General features: G+C 64.1%; 3 protein-coding genes across 5 annotated transcripts in view; all 3 read left to right on the forward strand.

The window, feature by feature from the left end:
* The window catches only part of NLGN3 (neuroligin 3), a 42,184-nt gene extending 37,313 nt beyond the window's left edge, over nt 1-4,871 (forward strand). Inside the window, exons 5-6 of one of the 2 annotated variants that reach the window (XM_075162140.1) lie at nt 829-1,618; nt 2,050-4,871. In XM_075162140.1, the coding sequence (XP_075018241.1) occupies nt 829-1,618; nt 2,050-2,887 (1,628 nt within the window). In that variant the 3' untranslated portion in view covers nt 2,888-4,871. The remainder of the gene's footprint in view (nt 1-828; nt 1,619-2,049) is intronic. The other variant, XM_075162141.1, reaches the window with a different exon arrangement.
* A 4,219-nt stretch (nt 4,872-9,090) lies between these two features.
* GJB1 (gap junction protein beta 1) lies at nt 9,091-12,118 on the forward strand. Of its 2 annotated transcripts, none has more exons than XM_075162157.1 (2): nt 9,091-9,164; nt 11,111-12,118. In XM_075162157.1, exon 2 carries the CDS (start codon nt 11,123-11,125, stop codon nt 11,960-11,962), a length of 840 nt encoding a protein of 279 aa, XP_075018258.1. In that variant the 5' UTR covers nt 9,091-9,164; nt 11,111-11,122; the 3' UTR covers nt 11,963-12,118. The 2 variants fall into 2 exon arrangements, with proteins under 2 accessions (XP_075018258.1, XP_075018259.1); XM_075162158.1 differs by lacking the exon at nt 9,091-9,164 and adding an exon at nt 10,314-10,425.
* Nucleotides 12,119-12,860: 742 nt separating this feature from the next.
* Nucleotides 12,861-14,040, forward strand: LOC142087677 (gap junction alpha-3 protein-like). Its single transcript, XM_075162159.1, has one exon. It carries the CDS (start codon nt 12,924-12,926, stop codon nt 13,818-13,820), a length of 897 nt encoding a protein of 298 aa, XP_075018260.1. The 5' UTR covers nt 12,861-12,923; the 3' UTR covers nt 13,821-14,040.
* Nucleotides 14,041-14,200: the final 160 nt, after the last annotated feature.

The raw sequence follows: 14,200 nt of genomic DNA on the forward strand, positions 1-14,200 counted from the left end.
TTCCTCGCCGCCCTTTGTATTCTGAGCACAAGCGCCATTGACATGGGGCTGGAGCCCAGCCACACATTCCTCTGCCTGGGCCAGGGCCTTTGTGGCCCCGTTTTCCAGGGCGAAAGTCCACTCCCTCTGTGTTCCCAGTGGCAGAAAGGCCCTCTTTGTGCATCTGACAGTGTGCTCCTGCAGGGCCGGATTGGCACCGAGCAGCCCCAGCTGGGCAGGAAGCGGCAGGGAGGGGGGCGAGGGGGACCCTGACAAAGCGGTAGGGCGGGACATGCAGGGTTAAGTGTCCCCGAGCAGGCGTTAACCCTCCCGCTGCTGCCAGTGTGCAGCCTGGCTGCTCAGTGAAGCCGGTGCCACCCTGGGCTGAAGGATGACGCTGAGCCAGGGGCAGTGTGTGCCCCTCAGGGGCTCAGGCAAGACATCCTTGGGGTGGCTGGGATAGCATGGGCTGCTCAGCAAGGCCAGGCTATGATGCAACCATGGGCGCTCTCCTCCCTGCACCGGGACAGAGGGATGCCGGGCCATCCCCTGCAATGGGATCCTCGGGAAGCACAGCAGCCCTTCGTTGCTGCCAGGAGCACCCACTGCATGCCCAGCTATCACCCTGCCACCCTTGTGGTGACCCTGAGCTGAGCCCCCCTGGGCAAGCCCAGCTCAACAGGCAGCACAGCCTGGGTCAAGGGCAGGCATGGGCTGGAACACTGGGTCCTTGCAGGGGTCCAAGGGCATCAATGCCTTCTCCACACTGCATCCTGCACTGCAGCACTGTGGTGTTGCAATGGCGCTCACCCCACTGTGAGCTTCCTCTGCTCCTTGCCTGTCTTGCAGGTCTCTTCCAGAGAGCCATCATCCAGAGTGGCTCCGCGCTCTCCAGCTGGGCGGTGAACTACCAGCCCGTGAAGTACACCAGCATGCTGGCCGACAAGGTAGGCTGCAATGTGCTAGACACGGTGGACATGGTGGACTGCCTGCGGCAGAAGACTGCCAAGGAGCTGGTGGAGCAAGACATCCAGCCGGCTCGCTACCACGTGGCCTTTGGGCCGGTCATTGACGGGGATGTGATCCCAGATGACCCGGAGATCCTGATGGAGCAGGGCGAGTTCCTGAACTATGATATCATGCTGGGGGTCAACCAGGGGGAGGGGCTGAAGTTCGTGGAGGGCGTGGTGGACCCCGAGGATGGCGTCTCGGGCAGTGACTTTGACTACTCGGTCTCCAACTTTGTAGACAACCTGTATGGCTACCCCGAGGGCAAAGACACCTTGCGAGAAACCATCAAGTTCATGTACACGGACTGGGCCGACAGGGACAACCCCGAGACACGTCGCAAGACTCTGGTGGCCCTCTTCACTGACCACCAGTGGGTAGAGCCATCGGTGGTGACAGCCGACCTGCATGCCCGCTACGGCTCCCCCACCTACTTCTATGCCTTCTACCACCACTGCCAGAGCCTGATGAAGCCTGCGTGGTCCGACGCGGCTCACGGGGACGAGGTGCCTTATGTGTTTGGGATCCCCATGATTGGCCCCACAGACCTCTTTCCCTGCAACTTCTCCAAGAACGACGTCATGCTCAGTGCTGTGGTGATGACCTACTGGACCAACTTTGCCAAGACAGGGTGAGTGGGGATTGGTGCTGTGCCTGGGAGGGGGTCTGCACTCAGTGCAGCTGCACCCCTTGGGACCATGCTGTGGTAGGGGAGTGTCATGCCTGGTATGGGACACTAAGATCCCCGTGCCCAGAGGTCTGTGTGCTGCACCTTCACTGGGGTCAGGGCATCAACCACACAGCGAGAAGCTGAGAGCATGGCCAGCCCCCAGGACAGGACCCAGCCAAGTGCAGAGGTGGGGAGGTTGGTTGGCCGTGGTTATCGTGGGTGAGACTTGACCCAGGGTTGGGGTGCTGCCCAGCCATGCAGGACCTTTCGCCAGCCCACCCTGTGCCACCACAGGCAAAGGTCCCACCCAGCCTCCATCTCTGCGTCTGGCACTCCCTCCTCTCCTCTCTGGCTTTTACTGGTGCTAGCTCTGTTTTGCCTGTGTTTTGCAGTGACCCCAACAAGCCAGTCCCCCAGGACACCAAGTTCATCCATACCAAGGCCAACCGGTTTGAGGAGGTGGCCTGGTCCAAGTACAACCCCCGCGACCAGCTGTACCTGCACATCGGGCTGAAGCCACGGGTACGCGACCACTACCGGGCCACCAAGGTGGCTTTCTGGAAGCACCTGGTCCCCCATCTGTACAACCTGCACGATATGTTCCACTACACCTCCACCACCACCAAAGTGCCACCGCCCGACACCACACAGAACTCCCACATCACCCGCCGGCCCAATGGCAAGATGTGGACCACCAAGCGCCCCGCCATCTCTCCTGCCTACAACAGCGAGAATGGGAAGGAGAAGTGGAGCCCGGAGCAGGAGGCGGGAACGCTGCTTGAGAGCCCCCGCGACTACTCCACTGAGCTGAGTGTCACCATTGCCGTGGGCGCCTCCCTCCTCTTCCTCAACGTGCTGGCCTTTGCTGCTCTCTACTACCGCAAGGACAAGCGCCGGCAGGACACGCACCCACAGCCCAGCCCCCAGCGTGGCGCTGCCAACGACATCGCCCACGCGCCCGATGAGGAGATGCCCTCCTTGCAGGTGAGCCAGGGGCACCATGAGTGCGAGGCTGTGCCGCCCCACGACGCCCTGCGCCTGGCCGCTCTGCCTGACTACACCCTCACCTTGCGTCGCTCTCCAGACGACATCCCGCTCATGACCCCCAACACCATCACCATGATCCCCAACTCGTTGGTGGGGCTGCAGACCCTGCACCCCTACAACACCTTCACTGCTGGCTTCAACAGCACGGGGCTCCCGCACTCACACTCCACCACCAGGGTATAGCTGCCTGCCACCAGCGCACACGCATGCACGCTCGCACACGCACACAGCAGACACTGGCAGAGGGACCAGCGGGGTCGACAGAGCCCCTGGACGGAGGGGCAGTGCCCACGGACAGTGCGGCACTGAGCCCGGAGACCTGCAGGGTCCTGGCACAGCTGGATGCCCTGCTCTCCCCCCGGCGCTTTCTTTCGTTCCTATCTAACTTTTGAGAAGTGCTTTGACTCTCCCAGCTCCCGGCCAGAGGGCCCCACGGGTCGCCCCAGGGCGCTGGTGGGGTGCAGGGGGGACACAGTGTAGCCCCTGCACCCATGCACTGGCACGGGCGGGCAGGGGGGGACCCCGCTGGCAGTGGCCACAGGGCTCCCCGCACTGGGGCTGTGCCTCCCTGCAGGACGATTGCATCCCCAGCACTCCGCCCACTGAGCACCCCGGGACTGACGAGGAGCAGGGCCGGGCATCCCTCTTGGCCAGTGCCCGGGCATCCCCAGGCGTCTTGGCATCCTGAGTGCCCTGGAAAAGTCTCCTTCACTGTGTCAAGAAGTGGCCCCGGGCCATGGTGCTATAGGCAGAGGGAGTGGCCAGGGCCCGGGGGCCTGGCCTTGTGCTGGGTGTGGGCGCTGGGGCCGGTGCCGGGGCTCGGGGACCCTGGGAACCCTGGGAGCGGGACCCCGGGCTGGAGACTTGGCACCTCTGCCCCTCTTTGCGCTGCAGAGAATCTCTTTTGTGTCAGTCGTTTCTCTTTGCAGAGACGTTTTTTAAGCAGATCTTTAGTTCTTTACACACTAACGGAGTCGCCGCGTTTTGTCCTTTGTAAAGATTTTAAAACCAAGTGTTCTTGATATAAAATAAAAAGCCAGTTAGAAGCCAGCGTGTGCGCGCGGTGCCGGCCCCCCGCGGCCCCCGCCTGCCGCGGGCGGGCACCAGGCAGGGTACTGCCTCCTGCGCCGCGGGGCCGCGCTCTTTTGTATTTTTGATATTCTCCCTCCTCTGTCGCCCATGCCCACGTATCTCAGCCAAATAGCCTACCAGACGGCCTGCCCGCGAGCACCCGCCGCCCCGGCCCACCCCTCTGCCACCACCAGCCAGTACGACCCACCGCCCCACGTGGCCATTATCTGCTGTGAGCACCGTCTGCCCACGCCCATCAACCCAGGGCAGTCCCCCGGCATTGTGTCCCAGTGCTTCCTACCCTGCCCTGCTCCCCCGGAAGCATCCCACATCCCTTCACCACTGCCCCGGGGCCACGCTGTGCCCTCCCTGCCCAACGTCGCTGCCCGAAAGCAGAGCCAGCCGTTTGCAGCCTGCGGCACGGCTGGGCATCGCTGCGGGGCTGGCAGGAGCAGGGTGAGCCACGCACTGACAGCGACTCTGCCTCCCACCTCGCTTCTGCTGGGGCCTTTCCCCTGTCGCGGGGTGACCCCAACTCTGGCATCCAGGGTGTGCAGCCAGGGATAGACGCCTGGGCAGGGGCTGCTCGAGCGGGGCCGCTGGGGATGTTGCAGCCTGCATGGGGCTGGGAGCAACCGCACCGGGGCTGGGGCACCCGCTGTGCTGGTGGCAGCAACCAAACCGCACACAGCTGCGGGTTGTGGGGCTCAAGGCGAGGGGCTTCAGTGCAGCCGGGTGTGGAGAAGCAGCTGCCTGGGAGCCCACACGGGGCATCCCAGTCTCAGCCCCCCCACGGTGGGCGCTGGCACGCGGGGCCAACGGGAGGCAGGAGGAAGGGATGGGTCCTTGTGGGGACACCATATCTTGTCCCTGTGCAAGACGGTCCGGCTGGCAGATGCTGCCCGCGCTGGCGGCCGTGACGCACCGGTGCCGGCTGGCTCTACTGCCTGGGGCCAGCACACCCCCAGCCCTGCACCCTGCCCCGGCCTCCGCCCCTGGGCAGGACTGAGGGTGAGGATGCTCGTTGCAGAATGTATTTATATCCTGTCACCCGCGCAGAGTAACAAATTCCAAATAAAACAAAAGTGATATTTTTAATAGCAGTGTTTCTCGCCTCTTCTTGGACCGTGCAGAGGCCGGGGGCTCCCAGCCTGGGTGGAGTTCCCCGTGCTGGCTCAGAGCCACCCCAGCCATGGCCGTGCCTGCTGGCAGAGGGTCTGGACAGTCTCCATGTCTCTGGCACCCACCCCGCAGAGGCAGCAGGAGGACCTCGGTATCACCCCACTAAGTCGGGGTGCTAGACACCCAGTGTAGCACACATGCAAGCCAGCACCGTGCGACCCAGGATTGCCAACACTGGGTGCCACAGTGCGGGGGTCCCTGCATGCCCCCAGCCCTGTTGGGCTCTCCCCCAGCACTGGGACCTCATGTGGGACCTCATCTGCCTCACAGCCCCCTCCCACCGAGCTCCCCCGCCCCACCTTTCCCAGCCCAGCTCCCCTCCCCCTGCTTGCCAACCAGAAAAGCTGCTGGTTTCATTTCTTTTTAATGTAATTTCAACTGGAGTTGCCATGGAAACCAGGCACGGGGCCTGAATCGCCTCCAGGCAGTGTGTAGGCAGTGGAGCCAGGGCTGAGGCCCCGAGCCGGGAGGGCTGGAGGGCAGGTGGGGGACAAGTGGGGAACTGCGCAGGGGACTGCATGGGGGGGCTCTGCCTTGCTCTTCCGGGGACCCCTTGCAGCTGCAGTGCCACTGGCACATGTCACCCTGCTCAGCACCGTGCTCCAGCCCCTGTGCCGGACACCACATAGTCCCTGGTGCTGCCCAGTGTCAGGGTTCCACAGCCCCTGCCCTGTGTGCTGGAGCTGCAGCACATGGCAGGCAGCGTGGGCATGGCCTGGGGGCACCAGCCTGGGATGGTGGCAGGCCCCTCGCCATGGGGCAGATGGAAAGGGTGAGGAAGGCGCTGGAGGTAGGCAGCATGCCATGCTGTGCCACGCCACTAAGGACAGGGATGCTGCAGAGAGCCTGGGATGGATAGCAGCAGAGCCAAGCCGCAATGGCACTTCGATGGGCCGATGGGACTCCCACCCAGGGCACGGGGCTGCCTTCCTCTGGCCTTTTCCATGCTAACAGACAGAGCTGCTCCCTGTGGGCTCAGGTCTCTGGTGGAGGGATGGCTGTCCACCCTGAACCCTGACCTGCAGCTCCACCCAGTGCTGCTCCAACCGCTGGCCCCTCTGGTCCGACCCACCCAGCAGCCCCAGGACCGCAGTCCCAGGGCCCTCCCTTGCAGCCACTGGGTGCTCCTGTTCAGTGTCCGGCTGTGAGAGGAACCAAGATGAAAAACCCACATGAGGCCATAGGGCCGGGTTTCCATGGAAATGCTGCTGCTCTGCAGCACAGCCCCAACACCAGCCTCCTCGCCACAGTGAGAGCAGTGGGGCCAGCCCTGCCTGGCGACATCTGGCCCATCCCAGTGACTCCAACATCACTGCCAGCTGTCCACACTGTGGTGCCTAGTGCCCTCTTGAAGGGGAGATGCCCTTCTGCCCCAGAATAGGGGCTTGCCCTGCCATTCTGTTCCCCCTCCTTATCCTTGCACGGCCCCAGCTGCCTGCTGTCCCCATGTGCCAGCACGGCCACCCCAGCTAGGACCCCAAGGGCAAGCTGGTGACAGACAACACATGGCTATTACGCTACTGCCTTTGTAAAACTCCCGAGCCTGTCATCTGTCCAGGGTGTCCTTAACCATCAGCAGCGTTTCTTTGGAGACCTGGCAAAGCCCAGGGCACACTGTGTCCCGGAGGGTACATGCAGTTAACATCTGTGTGACGATTGTGGGACATCGTCAGCTTCAGGGGACATGTTTAGGGCTGCTGGCAAAGAGAAGCACAAGGGAACTGAACCGCAAAGGTGTCCCTGGCATGGGGAGGGGATAAGTGGCCTGTGCCTGGCCCCTGCCTGCTCCAGGAGCCACAGCCAGCAGGAGGGCAGGGATGCTGCTCTGCACTGCAGCATCACTGGGACAGTGTCCTGGTCCTGGTCCCCACACCCCTGATGCACCCAGGACACAGGACAGCCGACCTGCAGGCGGGCAGGACAAGCCGTTACGCCGTGTGCTGCACCCCCCTCTGCCCCATGCTGCAGCGGCACAAAGGATTTCTGTGCTCACCTGCTGCCAGTGCCCTTGCCAGCAAAGTTGACTCAAACCAAAGGGTTTTGTGTCTCTGAGGGCAGCAGCCTGGATCCAGGGACACCTGTGCTGCTGTCAGCCCAAGCCTGGAAGACCGGCAGCCCCTGCACTGCAACAGCCATCCAGGCTGGTGGCGAGGCTGAGCCATGCCAGGGGCGACCCCTGCCTGGGGCAGGATGGCAGGGGAAAAGGGGCTCTTAGAGCCTGCTCTGCAGCACCCTTTTCCTCCTGGCAGTGGAGGGGTGTCAGTGATGGTTGGAGCTTGATTTCCTCCATCATACCGACGCAGACTGCTGGGCTGTGAGATCTCTGATCCCAGCAAGGTGCCAGCAGCTGCGTCACCCCTGTCCCGCCATCCGGATGTTGGCTCAGCCCTGCCCATCTCATCAGCTTGTCTGTGTTCAACGTCCACACATCCTCAAGCTCTTTGCTGCAACTTCAGACACCAAATTAACCTCACAATTAACGTCATTAACAAAGAGCCCATTTCTGGTGCACGTGGTTGCGGACGGGGCAGTTTTCTGAGCACTGGCGGCAGCACAAGCCATGGCTGCTTCGTACAGCCTGTCCTTGACCGCTGGCTTTTGCACAACACTTTTACCTACTGCAAACAGGCGGCGGTGCCCGGAGGCCACGCACGGAGGTCAGCGGCAGCCCCGGGCAGGCGAGGGTGCTGACCGCGCTCCCGCCCATCCCCGGGGATCCTGATCCTCCCATCACCTCCCGGTGAGGACACCGGGCGGGCACCGGGCTGGGCAGCAACGCCCCGGGCTCCTCTTCCCTCTTTCCTGTTTTTTCTCAATTTTTATTATATTTTTAGGTGGATTCCCACGCGTTGAGCCCCCTCGGGTGCTGCCGTGGGCTCGGGTCGGCTAGGCCCCGCAGCGCCACCTGCTGCCGCGGTCGGGCGCAGCCGGCACGGCGGGCGGCGACCATCACCCCCGTCCCGCACTGCCCCGTTGCCCCTGGCCTGCCTCCTGGAGCCCTCCAGTGGCCCCCCCAGCCTGGCTTCTGCAGCCCTCCCAATGCTTCCCTCCACTTAGCCCAGCCCACAAATCCCCCAGTGCCCACCAGTCTGCCCCCGCCGGGACCCCCCAGGGCCCCCACCCAGCCCGATGCCCCCAGCCTGGCCCCACTAGCCTCCTGCCCATACTGCCCCCCCAATCTGTCCCCTGACACCCTCCAGTGCCCCCCCTCCGCCTGCCCCCCCACTCCCCGCTCCGGGCAGGGCCCCCCAGTCCCGCGACGCATCCCGGGCCCCGGGTGCGCGGCCAGGGCGGTGCCGGCGGCTGCGGCCGCTCCCGCTCCCCGCCAGGCGCTGCTGACTCAGCCGGCGGCTTATCGTGGGCCGAGATTGCGGCCCCGGCCGGCCCCACCCGCCCCGCACCCCTGGAGATCCCCGGCCCCTCACTGCCCACCGCCCCCGCCATGCTGCGGGGGGACCCCCTGTCACCCCCCGCCGCTCCTCGCCACCCCACAGTGCCTGCCTGCCATCCTCATGCGGGGGACAGTGGCACCACTGCCACCCTCATGTAGGGGATGGTATGCGATATCCTGCAGCCCACCCCAGGGCCCCAAAAATGCGGGGCTGGGTCGCCATGTCCTGGCATGCTGTGGAGCCACACAGGGTGCTGGGCGGCAGGACCTTGAAGCGGGCCGTTAGCTGGGTTAATCGTTCACAGGCTGTTTGCCTTTCCCGGCTGCACTTTTACACATTAAATCTGGGTGTTGGTGGCCCCCCAGGGACCAGCAGGCAGCCTGGAGCAGCGGATCAAGGTGCTCCGGGTGCGCAGAGCCATCCCGTGGGATGAAGAGCGGGGGCCCCGCCATGGTGCATGTGCCCGGCTTGCAGGGGATGTGGCAGGGAGGATGCTCACAGCAGGGGGAGATTGGCCAGGGGCACCACAGAGCTCCCATGGAGACCATCCTGGGGGGCTGGCCCTGCCTCAGTGCTGCGGTGGCCCTTGGGCTGCCCCTGGGGGTTGCTTGGCTGTGGCAGTGGGTGCCTTGGCAGTGTGAGCATGGACTGGACACACCTGCGGTGTTTACTTGGCAGGGAGCATGTCCTGGAAGGAGCGAGGCTGTTTGGGAGGGGGTGGGTGACGTGCTGGAGGGCAGTATAAAGTCCAGGGTGCTGTGCTGGAGGCTGAGGCTGCTGCGTTCCCCAAGAGCTTTGCCTGTCCCGGTGCTGAGGTGAGAGCCTGGTGGGCACAGCACCGCCACATGTGGGTGGCCACACGTCCCCCACCTGGGGGGTACCAGGGGGTCCAGGGTGGGGGCCGCAGAAGGGCTTGGCCATGGCCCAGGGAGGGCAGAGCTGGGGGTGCTGGCCCCCAAGGGGAGCGGGGCAAGGAGCAGAGCGGCTTCACTGGAGGGTCTTTGCCCACCAGTGTTTGCGCAGCTCCAGGCGCTCACACCCTGGGCTAAGGGGTGGAGGTGGTATTTGGGATGGCATTGTTGCTCCTCCACCCTGCGGGCCCCCAGCTGGGAGGTTTTACTGGATGTGCTGCACCCCACCTGAGGCTGAGGGACATGGCACCATCCCCGCAGGGCACAGCGTGATGGTGTGGCTGGGATACCAGCCCTGAGGGACATGGGCATAGGGGTCTGCAAGCACAGGGGCTGTTGCCCCCACCAGCGTGTCCGAGCAGTGGGGCAGCATCAGTGGCCCCCCATTCCAGGAGAGGAGTGCAGCTCCCGCGGCACATGGTGCTCAGCACTGAGCGCAGCCCCCTTTAGCGCACAGCCAGCATTACCCCAGCGGACTCTTTCCCATGTCTCCAAGGGGTCGGAGCACGCGCAGGACAGCTCCAGCGTCCTTGCAGCCATTGCTGCTGGCATCAACCCCCTGGCAGCAGAGCCTCGAGGGCATGGCGGGACCCATGGGGGCTGCACCCATCACACCCAACCCCACAGGTCCCCACAGACTGCTCAGTGCCACGCTGGGGAGCAGCCAGACCCCAGCTCCAGTCATGGTGGACTGAGCCATCCACGTGGGATGGGCACGCAGCTGGGCTCTGCCATGCATCCTGGGGAAGTGACCCCTAGGCACCCCAGGTGGCCATCCAGCCCAGTGATGCCCGTGGTGCAGGTCCTGCTGGGCAGAGCAATGAGCACCCTGTGGCTGGTGGTCAGGGGGGGCCACGGCTGTGGTCGGCGTGGGGCGAGGTGGGAGCCGGTGCAGGGCTGGGCAGCGGGAACGCGGCACACAGGCACTTTGTTTGGCCGGGGTGGGCGGAAGTCAGGGCGTTGGATCTGAATGCTAAAGTGTGTTGTTCAGGGGCCGATAAAGGCCCCATTGTATGTAAATAGTTTATAAAGCAGCATATGACTTCCAGTGCAGGGCAGTGGTGGATAGAGACAAGGGCAGGCGGAGCAGAGCTCTCCTGCAGGAGACATGAGACCTTAGAGGGGCCACTGGGGGCAGCTCGCGAGGACCCTTCCTCACCAGCAGGTACGCGCCACCGGGACTCTCCACACTGGGGGCGGCCAGAGGGCAGGTCCCAGCCCCCCAGCCTCATGCTCAGGGTGGGAAGCAGCTCCCGGGGCTGCTCAATGCCGGCGGGTGGCCCCAGCAGGGCAGGGGTCTGTGCTTGGGGTGCAGGGTCACCCCATGCTCCCCAGCAGGGATGACTTTAGGAGGGTGGCAATGCATGGCCACATGGGGGGTCCCCCAGCTCGGGGCTTCCTGGCCCCACTCCTGCAGGGACTGGGGGGACAAGGGCAGGGAGATGCTGGTGCAGAGGAGCCCATGGAGCTCCTTGGGTCCATCCCTAGCCAGAGATCTCAGCGCTGGGTGCAGATCGGGGCTCCCTGTGAAGGTGTGGGAGCTTCACTCCATCCTCTGCAGCAGCTGTAGGTCAGGATCCCCGGGCCAGTGTGGGGTGGCAGGGCAGGAGTAGCTGGCACTGCAGGGCCAACCGGTCTCCTGCCTGCTCCGGCCAAAATGCTGCCCTGAGCCGTGTCAGCAGTGGGAAGCCACGCTGCTGTCCTGCTGTCCGTCCATCCTGCTGTCCACCTACCAGGGCTGTGGCAGCCAGTTGCTCCTGGGGCTGCTGCCATCAGGGCCGGAATGCAGTGGCTCTCAGCCAAGGGCTCTTCCTAGTCCTAAAACTGACTCTCGCTGCTCACTCCTGCAGACGTGAGGAACGATGAACTGGGCCGGCCTCTACACGGTGCTGAGTGGGGTGAACCGCCACTCCACCTCCATCGGGCGCATCTGGCTCTCTGTCATTTTCATCTTCCGGATAATGGTGCTGGTGGTGGCAGCTGAGAGCGTTTGGGGGGATGAGAAATCTGCCTTCACCTGCAACACCCAGCAGCCCGGCTGCAACAGTGTCTGCTATGACCACTTCTTCCCCATCTCCCACATCCGTCTGTGGGCGCTGCAGCTCATCCTCGTCACCACACCAGCCCTCCTTGTGGCCATGCACGTGGCCTACCAGCAGCACCAGGAGAAGAAGCTTCTGGTGCTGACGGGGCACGCAGACCCCAAGCACATGGAGGAGGTGAAGAAGCACAAGATGCGCATATCGGGTTCTCTGTGGTGGACGTACGTCTGCAGCGTGGTCTTCAGGCTGCTCTTCGAGGCTGTGTTCATGTACATCTTCTACATGCTCTACCCGGGTTACCAGATGGTGCGGCTGGTCAAGTGTGAGGCTTACCCCTGCCCCAACACTGTTGACTGCTTCATCTCCCGGCCCACCGAGAAGACCATCTTCACTGTCTTCATGCTGGTCACCTCCAGCATCTGCATCATCCTCAACATGGCGGAGCTGGTCTACCTGGTGGTACGAGCTTGTGCCCGCCGAGGCCAGCACAACTCCAACCCCCCGTCAGGAAAGGGCTCCTTCTACGGGCACAAGCTCTCCTCCGAGTACAAGCAGAATGAGATCAACCAGCTGCTGACGGAGCAAGACGGCTCCCTCAAGGACATGCTGCGCCGCAACCCCGGGCTGCAGGAGAAGGGTGACCGCTGCTCTGCCTGCTAGGGCCAGCGCCATGGGGGCCCCAGCCCTTGCCCCCACCCCACAGCCGCCCCTGTGGCCCTGTGCTGTCCCTGTCCCATGGATAGCATCCCTCAGGCGCTGGTCCAGACCTCCCGGATGGCCAGGAGGGCATCTCGGGCCATTAAATCTCCATTCTCAGGTGCTGCCTCCCTCCTTTCTGCTCTGGCCGGGACATGCTGGGGGCTGGGGTGCCAGTGTGGGGTGCCCACCCCTGCACCCTAGCCCAGGTGGGTGCCACCAGGGACTGTGGGGGCTGCAGTGCCCGGGATGGGCTGGGGCCATGGCTGCAGTGCCCTGGCAGCCAGCATGAAGGGGCAGTGACCCTTGGGTGGCATTGAGCTGTGTCCAAGGGCTTGCGCTCCCCCAGTACCAGCCCCTGCAGCCCCGAATATATTTAGAAAAGTGCCCACACCAAAAATAGAGGGAAAAAGTTTCCCCAGTGGCTGTTTCATCTGCCAGTCATAATGAAAGCCAATGGGGCACGCAGTTGCCTCATGCCCCAATAACCCTGCGCCTGCCATCGGGTGGACGGATGGACGGAGCCGGGCAGACCTGTCCACACCCTGCTGAGGAGCCAGGCACCAGCCGGGAAGGGGCCTCGCAGCATCCCACACCACCCGCCGAGGGGGGCCAACAGTGCAGGACACCGGGCTCTACCCCACGCGCCCACAAACGGTGAGGGGTCCCCATGCTGGATTGCCACTGCGGTGTTCCAAACAGTGCTCTCAGCATGGTGGGGCTGCTTTCTGCTGGAGGTCTTTGCTCTCACTGCCCTTCCCACAACAGGTTAGGGGGTCCCATGGGACGCAGGGTGGGGACACTCCAGGGACAGCCCCAGGTTGGGTCCCCGCATGTCCACCCGGCTGGGGGATGGGGTGGCAGTGGGTTGTGGGGTGGCTGTGTCTGGAGGGCAGCTGTCTTGCAGGACACCGCAGCGCGTGCCATGGGGGACTGGAGCCTGCTGGGGCGGCTGCTGGAGAGCGCCCAGGAGCACTCCACAGTGGTGGGGAAGGTCTGGCTCACCGTCCTCTTTGTCTTCCGCATCCTGGTGCTGGGGGCGGCCGCTGAGCGGGTCTGGGGCGACGAGCTGTCTGGCTTCTCCTGCGACACACAGCAGCCCGGCTGCCAGAACGCCTGCTACGACAGCACCTTCCCCATCTCCCACCTCCGCTTCTGGGTCCTGCAGATCATCTTCGTCTCTACCCCCAGCCTCGTGTACCTGGGCCACATCCTGCACCTGGTGCATCTGGAGGAGAAGGCGCAGCAGCAAGCGGCAGCTCGGGCTGGCAGTGGGGCCAAGCGGCAGCGCCCCAGGCAGCCCCGGCTCCCTGTGGGGGACATGCGGGGACAGGTCTGCATGCGGGGGGCCATCCTGAGGACGTACATCTGCAACGTCGTCTTCAAGGCTCTCTTGGAAGTGGGCTTCATTGTGGGCCAGTACGCCTTGTACGGGTTCCAGCTGAAGCCCCTCTACACCTGCAGCCGCTGGCCCTGCCCCAACACTGTCAACTGCTACATCTCCCGGCCCACCGAGAAGACCATCTTCATCCTCTTCATGCTGGGGGTGGCCTGCGTGTCCCTGCTGCTCAACCTGGTGGAGATCTACCACCTGGGTCTCACCAAGTGTCGGCAGGGGCCAAGCCCCAAGTCCCACACCCTGCCCAGTCCTGGTGGCCCTGCGGGACCCCGCAGCACCCGCATCACCCTGCCCGGCAGTGGCAGCCCCGTGCCTGCTGGCAAATCCCCCCGTGACTTGGGACCCCTGGGGAAGGCAGGTGCATGGCTGGGGGTGGCCAGTGGGTCCCATGGGAAGGCGCGAGCAGCAGACCTGGCAGTGTGAACATGGCCTGCTGGGATGCACAGGGATGGGTAATGCACGGGCAGCCACAGTTGTGGTTCTGTCTCCGGGCCCTTCCAGGCTCTAGCATGGACCCCACGACCAGCATGAGAGATAGGCAGGGGCCCGAGAACACGGCTCAGCCACTCTCTGTGCTCCTGAGAGCAGCAGGGCTGAAAGTAGAGCTGGGCTGGGGCAGGGGCCTGTCAGCCCTGGGGGAGCAAATAAACACCCACTGCACCTCACTTGACTACTGCTCTGCCCATGGGCACCGCGTCATCACTCTCCGACTGGTCTGTTCCGTGGACACACCATGTGGCCAGGGCAGGGTCACCACTGGGGTGGGTTGGGCTGGGCTGCAGGTGGGCAAGGGATGGTCACGG

The sequence above is a fragment of the Calonectris borealis genome, chromosome 13 (genome assembly GCF_964195595.1).
Source record: "Calonectris borealis chromosome 13, bCalBor7.hap1.2, whole genome shotgun sequence".
NCBI classification, from domain to species: domain Eukaryota; kingdom Metazoa; phylum Chordata; class Aves; order Procellariiformes; family Procellariidae; genus Calonectris; species Calonectris borealis.